Raw genomic sequence first — 20351 nt, forward strand, 5'->3', positions numbered from 1 at the left:
AGAAACTATGGGAAAGACAAATACATACTCTACAGGTTCCTAGAGTCCTACCAGGAAAGACATGGGCAGATTTGAACATGAGTTCAGAGGGATTGTGGGAAATACCCAAGGCTCTTAAGCTGTCTGTATGGTTACACGTTTTTCTGGAAACGGTCAAGATAAACAGGTCCTTAAGTGATTTTAAGTTATCACTTCATATGAGTAACCACGGGCTGGTTAGCTTCTGTCCACTTGACACAAACTAGAGTCACCGGGGAAGAAGGAACCTCAGTTGAAGAACTGCCTCCGTCGTCAGATGAGCCTGCCAGGCATTTCTTGACTAATGATTGTGGGAGGGCCCAGCCCACTGTGGGTGGCGCTACCTGAGCAGGTGGCCTGGGTTATGTAAGAAAGCAGGATGAGCAAGCCAGAAAGCAAGCAGTATTTCTCCACATCTGCTTTAGCACCTGCCTCCAGATGTGGGCTTCTGGTCTGGTTTCCCATGATGGCAGATTGTGACTTGTAAGGAGCCCCAAGGTGCTTTTGATCATGGTGCTGATCATACTGACAGAGAAGCAAACTAGAATACCATTTGCATATGAGGTCCGTGTCTTGTGGTTGGTTGGAGATGGCGTAGATGTGTGGAAATTAAAACTCTGTATTCAGAAGCTCTAGCTTCCCTCCAGATCTAGGGAGATTCATATTCTAGTGCATTCCTCTCATGGGAACGAGGTGCTCTGGACAAAGGGGCATTAGGTTTCTAGGCTGAGCTATCACCTTGCTTATATATCTGAAACTAAGTATTGTGTTGGATTTGCATACTCACAATATTAAACACAAAATAGACTTAAGTAGCACAAAAGTTGCCCATCAGGTCAGTAGGAAAGTCTTCAATGATTCCGGGGTGACTTGGGGATGCTGTGATCACAACAGCTGCTAGATAACTGGTTTCCCATTATCATTTTGTGTGCACACACCCTGACAGAGTGCTGAGCACCTAGGAAGAGATTATCCTTATAGTAAGTGAACTCACTGAGGGGAGCCAAGAAAGAAACCTCAGCTTCAACTCTAAACAAGTTAAGGTAATGTAAGAGGACAGATACATTAAGATATTATTTATCGTTCATGTATAGAGATTGACTAGGTCATCATAGTATCAGCATTACTAGGAGGAAACAATGGAAAACATACATGATCAGAGCTGCGTATGGTGGCATGTACCTGCAATCCCAGCACTTGGGAAGCAAAGGCAAGAGGCCCACAATAGCTTAAAAGTAGCATGGGCTACATAGTGAGTTCTTGGCCAGTCAGGGATCCCTTGAAAGACTGTCTTGGAAAACCATCACATATACTTGAATGAAAATGTCCTTATGTAACCAAAAAAATCCACGGCCAGCTCTCTCTTCCAGCATCTGGATCTAGTGAAATAATGTGAGTGAGGCCTGGTCACTTTTATTTCTTAAAGCATCCCTGACTGCTGGTGATGCTCAGACAAGTCTGAGGACTGAGCTGAGGTCACTGAGTGTTGCCCAATAGAGGAGCTGGTCATGAAGAATCCTCAGCTCCTGTTATTAGTGTTTATTTTCTCCCGTGAGAGAAGCAAAGCAAGACACCCTTAAATAAAACATCACTCCATTTACAACATCTGAACCACTTGCTTCCTTCTCTAACTCCGGAACTGAACAAGGCCACCGTGACAGGAGTTAAACTCCATGATACTCTAGATGGGACCAGTGCCTTGCTTTTGGGTGTTGCAGATCCCACCACAGGAATAAGAGACATATCTGAATTTGAATTTCCACAGTGAGGAGGCTGAGAAACCTAGACATCAGAATCCGGGCTTAATCAAATGAATGAAGACATTTGCTCTTGGCTTGACTACTATATCCGGAAGATGTCAGCTGTCTGCAATACAATGGTGACTTCTGATTCCACCGTGTCCTTTGAGATCACACAGCTCACAAGATTTCAGACTACTGTCCTTTCTTACTTATCAGTGAATTTCAAAAGGGTAAATTATTTGGGATTTCCTTAACCATTGTAAGGTTTGCATGACCTACCCCCCAAGCTAAATCATCAAGTTCCACTGGATGCCCCACCCCACAAATATCAACAAGAAATGTTTTGGGTTATTATGTGTGTGCTTTTTTTTTAATTATATAATTCATTTATACAAAGAAATCATTTCATCGATCTATTTACAGCCTTTTCCAATTTTCATTTCCACTGGATATATTTCACATAATGGTTAACGATGACTTGAACTGATCGCCAGTTTAAATCTGGGCTTACATGGGACCTCAGTCCTCCTCCCTCCTTTAAAGAGCATGACCACATTTATAACACAAACATTTTGCAGTGAAGAATCACCAGCTTCTTTTTTAAATGAAGAAATTCAACCAGAATTAACCTAACATGGTCAAATTTCCAACACATTTTACAGTTTCTTTTCAAATTCAGTATTTGCAGGTATGAGAAACCAAAGCAAATACAGTTCGCGCCCACTCTGGCCTTCTACAACTTCCTACACACCCTCAGTCACTTTTCCAGTCTCCGCTCTGCTCCTCCGGCCCAGCCAAATAATTTTACTTCAGACAACTCCTCTTTCCCTTCCCTTCTCTTCACTATTCCAGTCTCCTGCCTTCTCTTGCTTTCCAGACAACACAAAAACTTTCACCAAAGTCCTTCTTGTGGTTCCTCTCAGTAGTCTAGAGTACACTAAGTCATCCCATGGGTCTTTACTACCCTGACAACATGATACACTGTAAAAACTGCAGTTTTCTTAATTGGCTCAACAGTATGGCTTGGTTTCACTTAGTAAAATTAATACGATTACACACACACACACACACACACACACACACACACACACACACTTTAATCAGGAAGGAAAACTTTAAGGACATGCCAATTTTTAAAAAGGCATCAACGTAAAAAAATAAAAGCAATACTAAAACTACTTTACAATAAAAAATTAAATAGTTGGCAGAATAAATGAATGAAAACTGAGGAATGTGCAGTGAAAACCTGACACAAGGCATTCCAGTTGACAAAACGGAAAACACACCAAGTTTGATGACTGTTTTCCAAGGAAGCAGTGCTTCACTGTAAATATGGAAATATTTCAAACTCAAAAATCTTCCATGTAGATTGTCGGTGTCATTATTAAAATTTCATTCATCATTTGAGGTGTAACAAGAAACACTGATAGAATTTCAGCATTTACAAAACTAAGTTTGGCAAACACTGTAAATATCACATTTGGTTGCAATTGGGAAGTCAAGGTGAACCCAGAGTCAGGACAACACTGGTTTCATATATATTTCTTCTGATAAAAAATACCAGGTTGGTATGTTCCAAATAATCTATGAAAATACCTCTTTTTAAAGTCTGCAATTTAACAGTAATCTGTATATCTTTAGCTGCCATTAACAACAACAACAATGACAATAACAGGGGGGAGGGAGGGGGAGAGAGCAAGAGAGAGAGAATCCCAAACCATGACCACATTACAGCTGGTACAGAGTAACCCTAGGATGCTCCCATTACAAGAAAAAAACTGTACAAATTTATAAATAAACAGCCTTCCACCAGAGAACACACATTTACACCAGAGTCTCTTTCCTGTTGCCACCTGACTGAGCTTTGTCCCTTGCTCTTCGCAAGCCAGGCTGTGCTCGATGTGCCTTCCCGCTCTTGGTGTCTTCGGTCTGCACACTGGAGCCACATTCCAGTGCACTTTCACTGTCTCCCTGCACGAGCCCTGGAACCATGGACGAGCTTCGCTGGGCTTGGAGAGTCCCAGCTGGGGGGTTCTCCTCACACTCTTCATGCAGCTCTGGGGGGCTGGCAGCCCGCTGGAAAGGGGCGATGGCGGAGCGAATACAGTTGAACCATTGCTGCTTATGGAACACGTCATTGGCCTGTAGTGTGTGGGACTGGCCTGGACAGGGATCTTGGAAGCGGACTCTAAAGATATTTTTAGCTGAAGGGAGAAAAAAGGAATTAAGATTTAGAAAGTGGTCATATAATCTAAGGAAAGTTCTAGTATTTATGAGACACACACTCTTAAGATGGCCACTAGCCAGAGGTCCCCGACCAAGTTCAATTTTGTGCCAATACATAACTGGGGAATGAGTTTATTTTTATACTTCTTAAGGGTCAAGTCTAATTTCATTTAGGTACATTTGTTTCTTTCATTACTGCTGTTTTTCGAGATGGGGCTCTCACTCTATAGCCCAGAATGGCTTCAAATGTGTGGTAATTATGCTTCAACCCTTTTCTCCCCACCCAATCTGGGTCCTTTGCGAACCTATTCTAGAACTTTTATCTTACCTTTGTCTGAGTTGCCAAAAGCCCCTCGGAAGGAACCACCCATGCGCACATCTCCATCCTGCAGGTCTTCCAGCACCAGCTCCTGCACAGGGATTGGCTGCCGGTAAACCTGGTAGGAGTGACGCTCATTTCGTGTAACAGGCCGAGTCAAAACCAAGATGTCTTGAAACAGGAAAATGTACAGTTTCTGCAGAAATGAAGAAAAAATCCAAACTTCTTAAATAAGGAACTTGACTGTTAAAGAACTGGATTTGACATTTAAGAGTTCTGATTTCTCCTTTATAAATAGCATCATAAAATAGTGGTCTCAAGGCCATGTAGGTTTTACTTGGAGCATTAAACTTCAGGCTACCTAAAGTTCTTTTCTTTCATTGGGTCACAATGACCAGGTCAGGCGACAGCTGAGTAAACACGATGCATAGCCAAGACCTGCAAATCAGCAGGAACAGGTTTGAAACGCCAGTACTGTCTGCATGCTGCTTCAGTGTTCATGGTTCATCTGTCTACACAAGCCTAAGCCTGTACAGAACAACTAGGCCCTGGGACAGAAATCAGATAGGCTGGATTTCAACTTGTTCTTGTTCTTCAACAGCCCCCAACTTATACATGCAACACTGAAAAGCACTGACAAAACAAAAATACCATTCCTGACTCCTTATCCAGAAGGTTCTTTTGTAATTAATATTTAAAAAATAAAATTGCTTTATTTAATCTGATGCAGAATTTCAGTGTTGTTAAAACCACTAACATCACTATAAAAGATCCATTTCCTGAGGTGTGTGTTTATGAAACATTATGAAGCATTAACAGGAGACCCCAGCCACACACATTGTTTTACAGTTCACAACTGGATATGAACGACTACTTGCCAAGGTGTTTAAGTATTATTTTATTCTTATTTATTCAGAAACCAAATGCTTGCTTTACCAAAGCTGGTCACATAAACAATCAGCAACCTTCTTGCGAGCAGTGGGCTTATTTTGACAAACCTGCCTCATAATTTTGTGCGGAAAATAAAGCAGGCTGGGAAAAGGGAATAATGGTTTCCTTCTGGTTCGTATTCTAAGCACTCACATGGCCACTTTTGTTCTTCAGCTCCCCATGGCACAGCAGCACTTTGCTCGCTTCGATTCGGGGGTCCTTCTGCTTCTCGTCCAGGTACTCCAGCTTGTCGATGTAATACTGACACTCGGATTCACCTTTCTTCAAGTTGATGTCAGAAAGAACTCCTTGTATTATCAATACCTAAAAATGATAGAAGAAAACAAACCAGATGGAACAGCTGCTGTATGTCAACCTCCCTCCCTCCCTCCAGAGAAAATATTCACAAAGGACGGAATCTAAAGCCTGAATATCCATTCAAATATCCTAGAAATCAGTCCAGCCAGTCTCTTCATCATAAACGCAAGGGCTCAGTCCCAGCCACACTGAGTGACTACTCCACAGCCTCTGGACAGTGGAAGTAACCAGATTCAAGCCCAGTCTCATGACGACATGAGAACTGAGAGGATCCTGCTATGCTTTTCTAAGGCGATTGATGCCAAACTTGGAATACATGTTTATTACTTACTGCTTCCTCCAGCAGCTGAACATCCGGGTGGTCTTTTGCAGTGTGTCTAAGGATTTCTTTTAACAGTAAAGGGTATTTGACGAGGCGACTTCGAGGGATATCCAGGAAACTCCAAAGGTCTAGTTTTCGACTGAAGGGAGACTCCAGACAGCGCTGGAGGAAGTCCTGGACTCTTGGGTCTTGTTTCTTCTGATCCAGAAGAGCCTTGGCTGCCAGTTGGTTACTACAGTAGCCTTTGTAGGCATTCAGGCCTGGTAACTAGAGATTAAAAACAAAGCATGACACAATGCTGTTATGACTGGGTGCGTTAGCAAATGACGAGCACAAACCACAAAGATAGCACAGCTACGTGTGTGTCTCACAGGCTGTGGCCATTTTCCTGGCTCAACTGAAGACTCCTGACTTTACTTCCATGCCTCACTAAGATGTCAGCTATTTGTGCTCCCAGACACCCGAGCTGCTTCTATCACAAGCCTCACAATCCTGACACTCCATGGGCCTGCTCCTTCTCCTGTGCAGTCATAAACATAGAAACAGCCTTCATTTCTGAGTCCCCAGGAATTCTCCTTCAACAGCAGGCACTCAGGCATGTACATGAGAGACTGTAACAGCTGACACATAGCATTATGGGAATTCTGCTTAATCAAGGACATTATTTGCAAGCAGGTCTGTAACACAATCAAGCTCTGTATTTTTTACAAGATTATAAGCTCGTATCATCACAACTTTGCTGGAGATCGGTGTTCCACAGTTTTTAGAATCTAGTGGAGTAATATCCCAGGCTGCAGCACGGCCTGTTCCATATGATGACCTGATGACATACCCAGTTCACGAGAATGTGACCGATCTGTTCCACTGTCCCATCAGGCTTGGTTGCTTCTCCTATTCTTGCCAACAAATCTGAAGTGTACAAGAGCAAAAAGAGCAATGATATACTTATTGAAAAAGAACTGGTAAGTACCACATTATTAATAACTTAAAATTACATGTATTTAGTTCTATTCAGAGACAAATGGAAACTAAGAGCAAAGCTGACCTTCATGCAGAGGTATGTAAGCGTCCAAATCACCAAATATATGTGTGAGTTCCTCTTCTGACATGATAGACAACTTTAACATGGGATCATGGTAGGCCTATTAGAGAGGAAGAAAGCATCACACAAAGAATGGGCATAGAAAACACTTGAGCAACCTGTCTTTGAGTGCACCCTAGTAACTACATAGCAATGACACAGTTTTGAGAGACTTCAGTTATGTTCACCCCTAAAGGCTTACTAGAAGTCACATTTGAAAAGCTGTGTTTCAATCCCAAGTCAGAGATGTATTCAGCAGTAAAATGCCTGTACTTTCCACTTCAAAGGTTAGGAAACCACCCTCTAGAAGCCGTGCAATGTCATTTGTAAGAACTGCCACGTGTCAAGTGCCCACTGACCTTCCTAGCAAGCTTGAGGTCCTCGATTAAGTCCTGTTCGCCTCGGGACAATTCATATATTGCCTAAAAACATCCAGAAACACAATAAGTCAGAAATGAAAATGATGCAATTGATATTTACAGTGCTTGATGTTTTAAACACCTCTTTTAAGAGACCTGGTCTGAAAATTCTAGTTCAGGATGGACTCTCAAGTAAATCTGTAATTTTGTTCTATCATTTACCCACCAGAGTTCCTGAATCTGATGAGCACCACCCATTACAAATTGTTACAGACTGGGTGGCTATGAACAGTTGCTTAAATAAGAAAATTAGCTTCTATTTCTTCTGGCAAGACATGCATTTAAAAACTCTTTTCTTTCTTGGTGTAACTTAGTAAACACGGTTTGGGTACTGAGTGCTAGCATACCTCCTGACGTTTGATCTCTCGAGTGGTCAGAGACTCCTTCATACTGATGTCTAGCATCTCCGACCATAGCACACTACTTCTTCTCTTGGTGGGTGTTGGGACTGTAGACCTGCTGAATGACTTCTGGGCAGAGGCTGGGGATCTATGGTCACCACGAAGGGTAAATGACTTAAAAGAGGCAAATGAAAGAGAAAATGAGATTTGGAGGCTACAACAATTATCCTATATTAAAAAATGCATTATAACAAATTAAAACACATTTTTTGAGAATATTTCAGTATGTAAAGCAACCATTTAAGTTTTAATCTAACAGGCAAAACTACTTATCAACTCCAGTTAGTTTGGGGGAATTAAAATGGTCTAAGAGGAGCCTTTGACAAAGGATCCAAGTGAACAGAACTTATACAAACACTGCTCTGGTAAGATGTGTAACAACAGAAACATGTTTGTACAGCCCAAAGGAAAACAAATTGTAGGCGTCTATAAAAAGCGTCCTAAGCACACTCTTCCTTCTCTCCTTTTTACCTGTATGGTTTGACCAAAGCGCCTGACTGCTCCATTTCTGACGGGAGAGATTAAGTTTGCCAAGGATGTGACCCGGGCTAGAGGCCGAACTCTTTTATTGCTTGGCTCCTGGGAAAACAAAACCAGATTACAATAAATATGTGTTGAGGTGTAATGATTTCATACAAGCCCGGACAAAATTAAACCCTCTTACGAAACTGTTTGTATAAGACAGAGAGACAGGGAACTACAAAAATGACTGTTGTTCTTCATGTTAAACTAGAACAATACCAAATAACAACAGCTTAAGAAAACCAATGTCTCATCCCTGTCCCATTATTACGTGGTTCCATTCTTAACTACTTTAGCTGGAGGATCACCTTTAAATATGTCTGACGCTGATCAAAGTCAAAGAATGCTCAAGTCCAGGTAGAGGGGAGGTTCAAAGGACTCCTAGGTTTGGACAGGCCTAGAATCCTGGCTCCAGCTCTTGTAATGGCCCAGCCAGAGCCTCGCTTGTCTGGGCTAACAACCAGCAAAGCCTTTAAAATATCGCATAGCAAATATGCATTAACATTCATGGATTTCAAAACTTCACAAAGTTAGTGTGAGATACACGGGACATATCATCAGATGACTTTAGACAGTCATGGGAATAAGGAACTCCTGGTAAGGGGATCTGCAGGGGAGCAGACACTTTGCATTTGGGGCCTTTTAAGTGTCACACATGATAAAATAATTCTGATGAGAGTTCAGAAGGATAATTTAAAATTACATTAAGATCACCAAGGCTATGCATGGTGGTGTACACCTTTAATTCCAACACTTGGGAGGCAGACTCAGGTAGATCTCTTTGAGTTCAAGGCAAATTTGGTCTGCAAAGGGAGTTGTAGGCTAGCAGGGCTACAGAGACCCTGTCTCAAAATGAGACTATTATTAAATTAAAAAGTGTAAAAATAACCTTATAGTGTAAGAACGAATTGGGAGAACAGTTTGAAAGTAGGTAGGAACTTAGTGAGTCAAACAGTCCAAGCGGCATGTGGGCACACACACACACACAAAGCAACGCCAGTGACCCAAGAGACTTCAAAGGGAATTCAACTTTGGAGGCTTTAAGAGACAGAGTTGGAAACCACTCCCTCCCTCCTCCAAATACTAACTGCGAAGCAAAATGTAAACTATAAAACCACGATGAGCTGAAAAAGAAGCCTTTGAGACATGCAGTAAAATGGCACATGCTGCATGATGGAGGACATGTGTGAATGTCTTCAGCACACATCTGTGCTGACTGAGTGACACAAGCGTGTGCAGGGGCAGCTTGAGGCATTCCTTTCCATTTAGTAAAGACAGCACAAAGAGTCTCCTGTTTGAATGGAGATAGAATTACCTCACAAAGCAAGATATGCCAACATTAACCAGACACAAAGCAGCTGCCACGACTTTCTTGTGCTTTGGGAAGCAGAGGTTAGCACCTCTTCCATGTTCAAAGCATAAAAATTTCACTTCCCAGTAAATCACCAAATCTTTAATTTCCAGTGGAAGGTCCTTAGAAAGGTGCACCTCCCGGGGAGTCAGAAAGTAAAAGTCAGTGTAGCAAAGAGGAAAGGGATTTTGACATTATTGTACTAAATAAAATTACTGATAGATTCTTGTTTTTATAAGACTAGTTATTATAAAACTACTAATTTCTTAGTAATGAAAAGTTATATCATATTTAAAATGAAGGAGGCATTATTATCATTATGATTATTACTGTGCTGAGGACTAATCCAGGCCCCTGGGAGTGTCAGGCAGGCATCCTCCCACTAGAGACTTAAGCATTCAGACTTAGGTAACAACATGTTGATTGATGTAAAAACACATTTATAGTTTATACAGTTTATAATTTATACCGATTTCGCTTATGCATTTCTTTAGGCTAAACACATTCATAGTTCTTTAAAACGAACTACAATCTCTCTTCTTTACAAAGGATGCCATTATTCAGTCTGTAAAGTCTAAAATGATTTATAAGAAAGTATATTATACTTGGTGGGTCTGGACAGAGGACTGCCAGGAGTTCTAGACAACCTAGCCTAGCCTGGGTGACCTGAGAAAAAACAAAACAAAATAAAACACACAAACAAAAAATGGCAAACATGGTGGAACAACCATTTGGGGACTCCTACACAGATAAAGAAAAATTTAATGAAAGGTAAAGCGTAACACCGGCAATGGCCTACTGTTAGTTTCTGGATACAGATACTGTTTGAAGAAAAGAGCATACACAAAGTTTTTTTTGTGGAGAAGTGAAATGGATTAGGCACTCAAGAGTCACCAAAATGGCAGGGGCAAAAATCCCTATCTTTAGGAACATGGGTTGTAACGTGGGCTGTGTAAATCACAAGCAAAAGTAGTTTTTCTTCTACAGGTCCAAGTGAACCACTTTAGTTATATGGATTCATTAAGGACATGAACATCTGTATTATAACTGTTGTTAGACCCACATTCACCTCTCCCCATAGACAGGACCCAGCAGGAACATCTGGAGGTGATAAAAGTGCACACCCACAGGCACCCACACACAGGGACACAGAGACACACCCACACCCACATCTCCAAAGGCAAGGCTTAATTATATAATGGTGGTGGTGGTGGTGACTTGCTTAGAGTGCTGGAAGCTCATTACAGCAAACATAAACAGCTTAGAGACATCCACGGACACTGACACCACTCTCCCCTCAAGACAGGCAGCAAATCTGGGAACCAAAGAGTGTTAAGGAGGCTTCTCTTCAAGGAACTCCTGTAGGCAACCTTTTATGAGGGCTAAGTTCACTTGGAAGGGAAAAACACTGCCCTCAGAAGTCTATGCTGTTTACGCAGGTTAATCTTTAACCAACTATCTTGTTTTGAAAGCCAGGGCACCCATCACCTTAGGAAATCTGCCTGACCCTGGACTTTTAAGTTACTGATTTTCACAATTCACCTCCACTCACATTATGTCCTGAAATATTTTCCGAGTGTCTACAAACAGAAAATGAAGTCTCCTTTAAAGTCTGACTGGGATGTATCTCTATAAACACAGCAGCCTGGATGAAACCCTTCAGTAAAGTGGGCTTTTATAAAAGTTTTTTCCTAATGATGCCATTACTGGGCACATTTTAGAGTCAGTCAAATAAAACTTTAAAAAGAACGAGTCTCGCTTTATTCCTTTAGGATCGCTTATATATAATTTCTCATTTGGTAATAACTTTAAAACCAGAAAAAGAAGAATAAAAAAAGTTTTTGTTTTTTTTTTCCGAGAAAGACAAAGACAACATTTGATCACACAGTATTCTCTCTTTACACTCAAGTCATTAAAACTGTGTTGACAGTTCTAAAGTCTGAACCCCATCCCTGGTGATCTTAACGCTCCAATTAAAGAGGCCAGGAGAACACTGTGTCTCACTAACCAAAAGGCTCATCCTTGATGGCCCAAAAGATAACTACTTTGAGTATTTCCAGTCATGGCATTGTATGAAGCAAATTCTCTTCCAAAAAATGCTTATTCATTTTATAAAACGTAAGTACATAAGAAAATCCAAAACCAAATAACAAAACTATCAGCACCCAAATAAAGGTACATTTTCTGAAGATGGTAGTTTAATACACCAAATGTATGTATAACAAATAGCTTCCTTGAGACATGAAACAAACTGCTCACGCTTGAAACAATTACATCTATTTTGGCAAAAAAACATCACTACCATTAAGAGATTTGGTTAGTTGAACCCATAACCATTTCTACCACATAAGTGAGCAGGCAGCAGGACACTAAGAGATACAATCAACTGCTAAGATTACATAAAATGCATAAGATAACTTTTTTCATAAACGTTCACAGAGACTTTTGAAAGTCAAAATGATTTCAAAGCAAGGCAGGCTGAGCATCAGGGTTCCACTGGCTTGAATCTTCTTCCAGAAGGAAAAAGGGCACAGGGCAAACTTAACTAACTACATGTGGAAAGGAAAATGAACACGTATCCCGGGCCAGGCTTTACTCAGTTGTCCACCAGCGTTGAGAGGAAAATATTCTTATTTTACTTCCTCCCCTAAAACAGTCCCTTAGACTTAGTAATGTAAGTTAAAAACAAAGACAACCCATAAAAGTACAGCCATATCAAACATGAGAAATGTTTACTCAGCGACGCATATGTATTTTAAATCTTCTTTGTATGTAAGCTGTACACAATCTAACGATGTTACATACAAAAAAAGCTGCCTAAACTTAGACCACAGTTCCTAAACACATTTCAAGTTTGCTTAAAAAGTTACACATTTTAAGATTTAATACGATTAAAAGTTTAAAGTGAAATTTTAAAGTCTTAGAAGTTCTGCGGAGTTGGAAAACATTCCTTTGATCGATCTGTTTCTCTTACCTCCTGCTCCCTGAAGGGCTGGTTATTAACATCTAGGACTCGGATCGTCCTTTTAATGGGCAGAAGACCTCCGATCTCATCATGAGCCACCATGCTTTACAAGTGTCCCTTCAAACCTTTCGGGTTAGTCCACCTGCACGTCAGCCCCGCAGGGCAGTACCTCTAAGGCGCCCCGGCTTTTCTTTCCAGTGCTCAGCCTGGCCCGGCAGCCATGCGCCCATGCCTCCTACCCTCGGTGGAGCTCCGTGCTTCTGCTAAGGCAGCGAGCACGCACGCAGACCTCAGGACTCCGGGGCGGGGCCAGGCTCCACGTGACTCCAGATAACTGCCAGAGGGCGCACCTAGGCTGCTGCCTGAGCCGTGCAGGTTGCTCTGACTCAAAAGGGCCCTGGAACTTTTTGTACAGGAAGAGCTGAAGCCCACAGGAGGCCTGGTGAACAGAGGAATCTACCTCAGTTACTTCTCTAGCATTGTTACAGACGGGGACACTCTTCTCTAAAACTAATGCCTTGGAAAAAACTAAGAATAAGGTTAAAAAACTATGTAGCCAAGAGTTCTGGGTTTAAAAACTATGTAGTAAAGAGTCTAATTACCCAGCAGTGCAGGCATATGAACGACTGTAAAATTACCCGCTTCTTAGAACATGGGGGTAGGGAGAGAGTAATGGGAGAGGCAAGTATGAAAATATCACAGTGAATCCGTTACTTTGTGCAATGAAAGTCAACTGAAAACTAAAGTGGTTCCTGTCCCCACCCTGCCCGCCAGGGCTGACACAGGAATAAATACAGCAGACACCCCCAGTTCACTTTATTCCTGCTGGAATGCCCCGGTCCTAGGGATACTGGGTCACTTTAGATTTTCAGGTTCAGAGTGTCTGCCACAAGACATTTGCTTGTTTTAAAAATTTTAAGAACTCGGTGTGAGATTTTTACCTTTCCTAAACTTATCTTGATGTGGCTCTAATAGTGCCGAAAGAACCATTTACAAAGCCTTGCGTTTGATAAGGGCCCCCTGGAGATGATGTCACACAGGAGAGGCAAGCCTCTGACTTTACTTTATGGAAGGGCAACATTTTTTGAGGTTGGTCCTACGATGAAGGGGACTTTCTTCTGTACTTGCTTTGCAGAGCAGGCTCATCTTAACAGTGTGCTAATATCATACGGTAGTAATCTGCAAAGCTATTTTTCTTAGTATTTACAAGCATAAAATAAGCTTGTGTGAAAAAGGCACTATTCTAGATACTTGGGTGATAAAATGTAGGCTTTGTAGCTAAGATCCCACTGTGTAAAGGCAAAGGGCAGGTCACATGAAGAGGGATGGATAGAAGGAAGCTTTTGCAAGTTCCAAGAAAGCAGTGCAGCTAGCTAGCAAGCACCACTTGTGGCAACGCTCTGACCCTGACGCGTGGGTGGGAAAGCTCCCAGGGAAAAGTTGTAAGGTGGTGTTTCTGTAGGGCTTGAATGCTGTGCTGCTTCACACAGGTTTGAAAAAGAGTATAAGGATGAGGGACAGACCCTATAAGGCTATAGGTTAACGACAGACAGCAAAGTGCCTTTGCTGTGAGCCAGGTTGCTAATGTCTGTGTGACTGGTGTTGAAGGTGGCTAACGTTGACTGGGGAAACAAGGCAAAACTCAAAAGGCAGTGCCAAGACCTCTGCCTAAGGTGGGGGTACTGGGAAAGAACAGATACATGCAAGATGTCAAACAATGATTTCCCACGACAATGCTAATTTCATTTGAGACACTGCACCTAAAGAACAGTGAACACATGAGTGTTCAGAAGAATTGAAGAGCACGCAAGTGAGGCTATTCAGCCAGCATTTGGGACTGAGAAAAGAAGTTTGCATAGATTTACTTTGGAAAAGTCCGGATGAAAAGAACACATCCAAATGATATAAACACCAGAGGAATGAGCACCAAGGGAAAGAGAATTCCACAAATGGATGTGTGAGAAAGCAAGAAAGTAGGGAATAAACAGTGTTAAACCATAAGGAGGAGTTAAAGGAAGGAAGGAAAAGACCCATGGATCTTTACTGAGGATCTCAAGGGATCTGTCAATAGGGACAAGGGTAAATTCGGGGAGGTGAAGAATGAATGAGTGGCAAATAGTGAGCATTTACTTATTACTGACCAATTTACAGCCTAGTGCCACCCCATTTAGGAAGGGCCATTGCTATCCCTGAGGCTCCCAATGTGGTTTTCCTGAGACAGGGTCATACTATGGCTGGCCTGGAACATACTGTGTAGACCAGGCTCTGCCTCTGTGTCCTGAGTGAGTGCTGGATCACAGGCCTGTGCTACCATATCCAGGCAACTACGAGTTTCTCACAAGATGATGTTATCTTGTAGTTTTGAAACTTTTAAACCTTTGAGTGGTGGAGGCTGTTATAGTCTGCCATCCACTCGTTAATTGGTTATATCTGGGTGACATGTGCTTGGCTTTAAAGCTGGATGACTTTTTGTATAAGATGCTTCTATAAGCACCACTCGAAGGAGCATGGAGACTGTGGACTTTCAGGGTAAGGTCAAAGGTCTGTTTAAGTTTTTTTGGCTAATTAAATAGTATAGGCCAGGACCCACTGAGTTGTCTGGTTCTGTTAGCTTCATCAGTTAAGAAACAATGCAAGTGAGGCCAATACTATGGCCACACAGTCTCATGAGAGAGTAGAGGATGAAGTGCAGTAAGAGTTAGGAAAGAGAAGGCCATGGAGTTCTCATGGGTCTCTTACCCAATGTCTTCTCGAAACTGTTTTTCCATTGGTTCTGTCTGAAGTATGGCCAAGATAAGGAGGGGAAAGGATAGCTTTCCTTTCCTTCTTTCAGCTTGGGACTCAAGAGGCAAAGACCCAAGTCGCAAACAGAAAGTCTACATAAAGCAAATAGGATCTAGCAGTAACAGACTGGTCTAAAACCAACAACAGCAAAACCCCTTGGCTCAGTCTCATTTTAAATGTGCAAGTTTATGGTCTAACCATGAGCAAGACAACTAGGTATCATTCCCACAGGCACAATGTGGACATGCATGTGTTCACTTGGCACAGATTACTAACCCACTTTCCTCAGTTTACTCAGGGGGGAAACGGAAAAAGGGTGATGAACGGGGGGGGGGGGGGGCTTCATGGCCCTACCTTATAGCTCTATGCATGAGACTTTAGTTAATAATGCTACAAAACTCTAACCACTGCCATCATCTTAAAGACTGGGAAAATGGGAATTTTAACTTAAGAAATTTGTCCAAAGGTGTCTGGTGACTCAGTGCCTGGAAAAAGTTGATCCTGTTTGACTTTGTTATGGTGCACCTCTCAGACAAGAAAGCATACACAAAATCCTTAGCATATGTTCTTGTACCTCCAAAGTGTCCAGAAAGCATCAGCTGCAATTCAGTCCCATACTGATGTTCATTTAATAATTGCCAATACCTTACAGAGGAAGGAGCCACAGGCAAAGACCGGCACATTAAGTGATTTACAATAATAGGGCAGGCGCAGAAAATTCTAGTTGTTTAACTTTAGGAGAGGTCTTATTTCAACCAACGCTCGTGCCTTATCAGGCTGCCAATAGCAAGTATTTCATAGCTCTTGACTGATGGCACCATGGAGGTGCAAGCTGGTTGAATTTTCCTTGTATGGGAAATAAGATCAGTAAACTTAAAACTGAACATTGAGTTATCTAGAAATAACAACACAGTCTGGTGAACACGATCAAGTTTCTGATAAAATTACTGGTTTCCAAGGTTCTGATTTAGTTATAGTCTTTGTTCTGCCTGGATGGAGAGGGCAAAGAGAAAGGTCACACTGTATCTACTCTCCACAGAATGGGACAGCTAGGCTGTGCTTATATCCCTCCCACATTTAATGTTAAAAACAGAGTCAAGAAGTAAACTCAATCTTGAAAGGAACCACTACTTTTTGCTGTAGATACTGTTTCCATTTTCTTTTATCTGAAGCAAGTATGCCAAGTTGGAGGGCATGCGTCACAGTTAGCCCAAGACCAACTAAGTTATCTGCTGCCCTCTACAGGAAATACTGTGAAATGCAGAGGCAACCTGTTTTTCTGAACTTGGTAATCATGTATGAGTTGTTACACAGATGATTACATGAAACAATTTTTCTTTTGAAAAAAATATGGATATCAACTAAATTTATACCTCCATCCCTCATGTGGCTTGTATATTTATATTACTAAACAACATATATTTAAATACTGTATGGTGTATGAAATACATTCTACAGGTCACAAGAAATACTTTAGAACCTTTTCTTACTGTAGAGAACTATTTCATTTTAAAACTCTAGAGTTAAAATCACAAACATGTACCATTTATCTAGCTAAAATAGTTAAGTTAAAAATAACACTTAAAATCTTACTTAAAAAAGAAGCACCAATCAAAAAATGGGAACTTTTGAGACTAGTGTTCCAAAGTGTGAACAAGTTACAAACAAAAATGGGTAGATGAATACGAAAGAAATGAGTAATGAAGTTATTTGTGGATTAGTTTAAAAACAATCAGTGGACTAAAAAAATTGAGTGTATCCAAGCTCTAGTAAGAATGTTGCTTCAGGAAAAAGCTCAGTTAAAATTAATTAAGCGCTACTAAACAAGATAGTCCAAAACATAGTGAGTTTGTATCTTGTTCTTTGCAATGACAGCACAAACAGCAAATGAAACGGGCACATATGCTGTTAGTGGTGACTTTGTCTCACATACACAGGATAATAACAATTTCCAGTAAAATATGTCCTCTTACTCTTGTTTTGAAATCTTTTATAATTCTGTATGTATGATACTTGTATGGGTATCCCAAGTATGGGTGCAGAAGCCAGAAGACAATTTTAGGGCTTGCTTCTCTCTTTCTACCATAAGTTCAGGGGAATCAAACTCAAGTTATCTGGCTTGAGTGGCAAGTGCCTTTACTTCCTGAGTCATCTTGCTGGCCCAGTAGATCTTCTTATGCATTAAGATAATGGAATTCCTCCCATTTCCTCGGAGCCTAGCGCTAGGGCCCCAAACTGGCCCAGACTGCTGTGTCTTTAGCCTAGACTCTTCACTCTCCTCACTCCAGTTTCAGCCCTAGCTTCCTCACAGCATCAAGCCTCACCTGCATTATATACTGCTTGCGTTCACTTGTGCTTACACAATGCTGCTGTGTGCAATTTGTGCATGAGCTATGAGGAACAGATGACGCAGAGAGCATCGCTGACTAATGCACATTAGGAGCTGGTATAAGCGCTCCTCTTTAGTTCCTTGAGAAAACAATTCTGTGGTGCATCTTACATGGCTCTTCAGTGTGTCCCAGCAAGAACAATTCTGCCTAGTGTGGTCATTAGCTTAATTACACACATTGCACGTGCAGTCTCCTGCCTCACTGCCCCATCCTATTACCTGTGAACACATCTCAAGACAGACCATCTGTCAGTTGAGTGCTTATACATGGAGGGATCCCGGGTTAAGACACCTAGGGATCATTCAATGATAACAGTAGTGGTAAGGACTATAGAGATGGATCGAGATGAGGCACTACTGATGGAGAGGTGAGACCGTGTAAAAGTGGCAACAAATGAATAGAGGGGCAATGGTAGTTTTATGAGTTGCAGAACTGGTTTTTATTAATTTTTAAAAGCCCTGAATAAATATTTAGAAGATCCTTCCTAATGTTTCAGAATCATGGTGACAATAGCCAACTTCAGAGACCTTGGCACTTCAATCTCTACATTTAGACTAAAATCTGAAGCACACTAGGAATGGACACAGAGAATAGCCATTAGCTAAGGAACTGTTTTCACGGTGGTTCCCTCTATAAACAATCAACTAATACGTGCATCTTGTGGGACTGTGGTGAGTAACAATAAATCATGGTAAACTTATGTGCTATTTCTTACTCCATCCATGTGCAAAATGCTCACTCCTACTGGGACAGATCGTTTGGCATTTGGTCTATGACTATTAATCTGCTCTGTGTTCTTGGAACTTCCATTCGTATGGATGACCACAAGCAATTAGTTTTTATGAGGGAAGGACAGCAGTTCATATTTTCTTTCATGTTCTGAGGTTGTTAATTGTTTTGTTGCTTGCCACAGATTTTGCAGTGACATGGATAGTACACAAACATTATGTTAGTCTACTACGCCAAGAGCATCAATATTAAAAAGGCTTAGTAGCCACCTGTGGCAGGCAGGAGAGCTGGCCCTGGAGTCACCAGAATGGGAGAGCTGGCCCTGCCCTGTGCCTGGGCAACATATTAGAGATGACCCTACTGGAGCGGGGTGTGAGAGCAAGAGAGATGACCCCACCCTTCCCGCATATGCCTCATGGCGGCATGTGTGAGGGAAAGATGTCCCCCCTTGTCACTTGAGGCAATCAGGAGAGCTGGCCTGAAGGCATAAAAACGGAAGAGCTGGTCCTGCCCCTCACCAACTGCAGCATTTGGGAAAGCGGGCTCTGCACCTCACCTGGGCAAAAGCAGCAGAGCTGGCCCTGAGGGAGTGAGAGCAGGAGAACTGGCCTCACTCCTTGTTGCCTATTGCATTGGGTGAGCTAGCCAGGGCAGAGCTGGAGAGTTCACCTGGGTGGTGACGACGGGAAAGCTGGTGGGCTGACCAACCCAGCTACCACCTAGGCCCAGAACCAGAGCTCTGAGTTAGTGCACCCCAACATCCACCTTATCTATGAACTGCTGGAACATGTAAAGAGGCTGGATCTGCAGAGCCAAAGCTGCAGGAGCTCCATGACACTAGGCAACAATAGGATATCCAAGAGTCCCAGCGAGGGCCCAGGATCGATAGTGCAGCAGAAGTCAGAGGCCTCAAACCAGACCAATGACCACTGAACACTTGCAAGCAAAGATGTATGAACTAAAGGGTATACTATGTGACTCACTGGGCTACACTACAGCTTCCACATAAGAGATTTTTTGGTTTGTTTGTTTCTTAGTTTTTTTAAAAAATTTTATTTTATTTTTGGGGGGAGGTTGCAAGGGCAGATATGAAGGGACGGGGAGATGAATGGGATTGGGATGCATGATGTGAAATCCACAAAAAATTAATAAAAAGTTTTCTAAAAAAGGTTTAGTAAACAGAAAGTGCTCTGGATGCCCTAGGAAGTCAAATGCATGCCATGAAAATTCAGAGACTGCCACTGGGGAAGTTTAAATAGAGCCAATGGCCCGAGGCTTTCTGGACTCTCTCCTCTGAAGGACAGGCATGGTCTTACTAGAACACAGCAGCAGACAGGACCCAACATCTTTTGGAAGGGGCATCTGCTGTACCTGGGCTCATCCAAGAATGAGACATTCTCAAAGGTTGAATGTAAGGTCCTTTCAAAGTCTTGAGGTTTCAGTGGGACTCTGAGAAGAAGAAACCTCTGTAGTAGGCCAAGGCTGTGGTTTAAGCTAACCTAGCACAACTGATCCAGTCTAATGGGTTAATGGCAGACAAGAATGCTGGGTGATACCTCTGGCCATATCAGGAGCAGTTCTAGAATGCAGAGCCCTAGGATATTAGAGCAAAAAAGCTGCTGCTTAAAACAGCTCCTGGTGTGCGGGTGCATCAAATAAGGACACACACCCCAAGGAACAGTGTCAGACAGAGTGAAGTTAAAGGCCGGGCAAGTGCCACAGCAATCTATTATACGATGGTCCATGTGGAATCATGCCTGAGCAAGAGTACAGGATATCGGTAAATTATATTAATTCAAGATCCAGACTACCATGTGACCCAGCATATTGATAC

The 20351-nt window shown here is 42.0% G+C and overlaps 1 protein-coding gene across 2 annotated transcripts in view; it reads right to left on the reverse strand.

The window, feature by feature from the left end:
- Window positions 1-2101: 2101 nt before the first annotated feature.
- The window catches only part of Net1 (neuroepithelial cell transforming 1), a 34568-nt gene continuing 16318 nt past the window's right edge, over window positions 2102-20351 (reverse strand). The window contains exons 1-10 of one of the 2 annotated variants that reach the window (XM_048460668.3): window positions 12624-12897; window positions 8248-8355; window positions 7723-7890; window positions 7316-7378; window positions 6921-7017; window positions 6708-6784; window positions 5885-6142; window positions 5389-5559; window positions 4315-4501; window positions 2102-3964 (exon numbers count right to left, since the gene is read on the reverse strand). In XM_048460668.3, the coding sequence (XP_048316625.3) occupies window positions 3585-3964; window positions 4315-4501; window positions 5389-5559; window positions 5885-6142; window positions 6708-6784; window positions 6921-7017; window positions 7316-7378; window positions 7723-7890; window positions 8248-8355; window positions 12624-12716 (1602 nt within the window). In that variant the 5' untranslated portion in view covers window positions 12717-12897 and the 3' untranslated portion in view covers window positions 2102-3584. Of the gene's footprint in view, window positions 3965-4314; window positions 4502-5388; window positions 5560-5884; window positions 6143-6707; window positions 6785-6920; window positions 7018-7315; window positions 7379-7722; window positions 7891-8247; window positions 8356-12623; window positions 12898-20351 lie in introns of those variants that run through there. The other variant, XM_048460667.3, reaches the window with a different exon arrangement.

Source organism: Myodes glareolus, chromosome 14 (genome assembly GCF_982192425.1).
Source record: "Myodes glareolus chromosome 14, mMyoGla1.1, whole genome shotgun sequence".
Taxonomy (NCBI): domain Eukaryota; kingdom Metazoa; phylum Chordata; class Mammalia; order Rodentia; family Cricetidae; genus Myodes; species Myodes glareolus.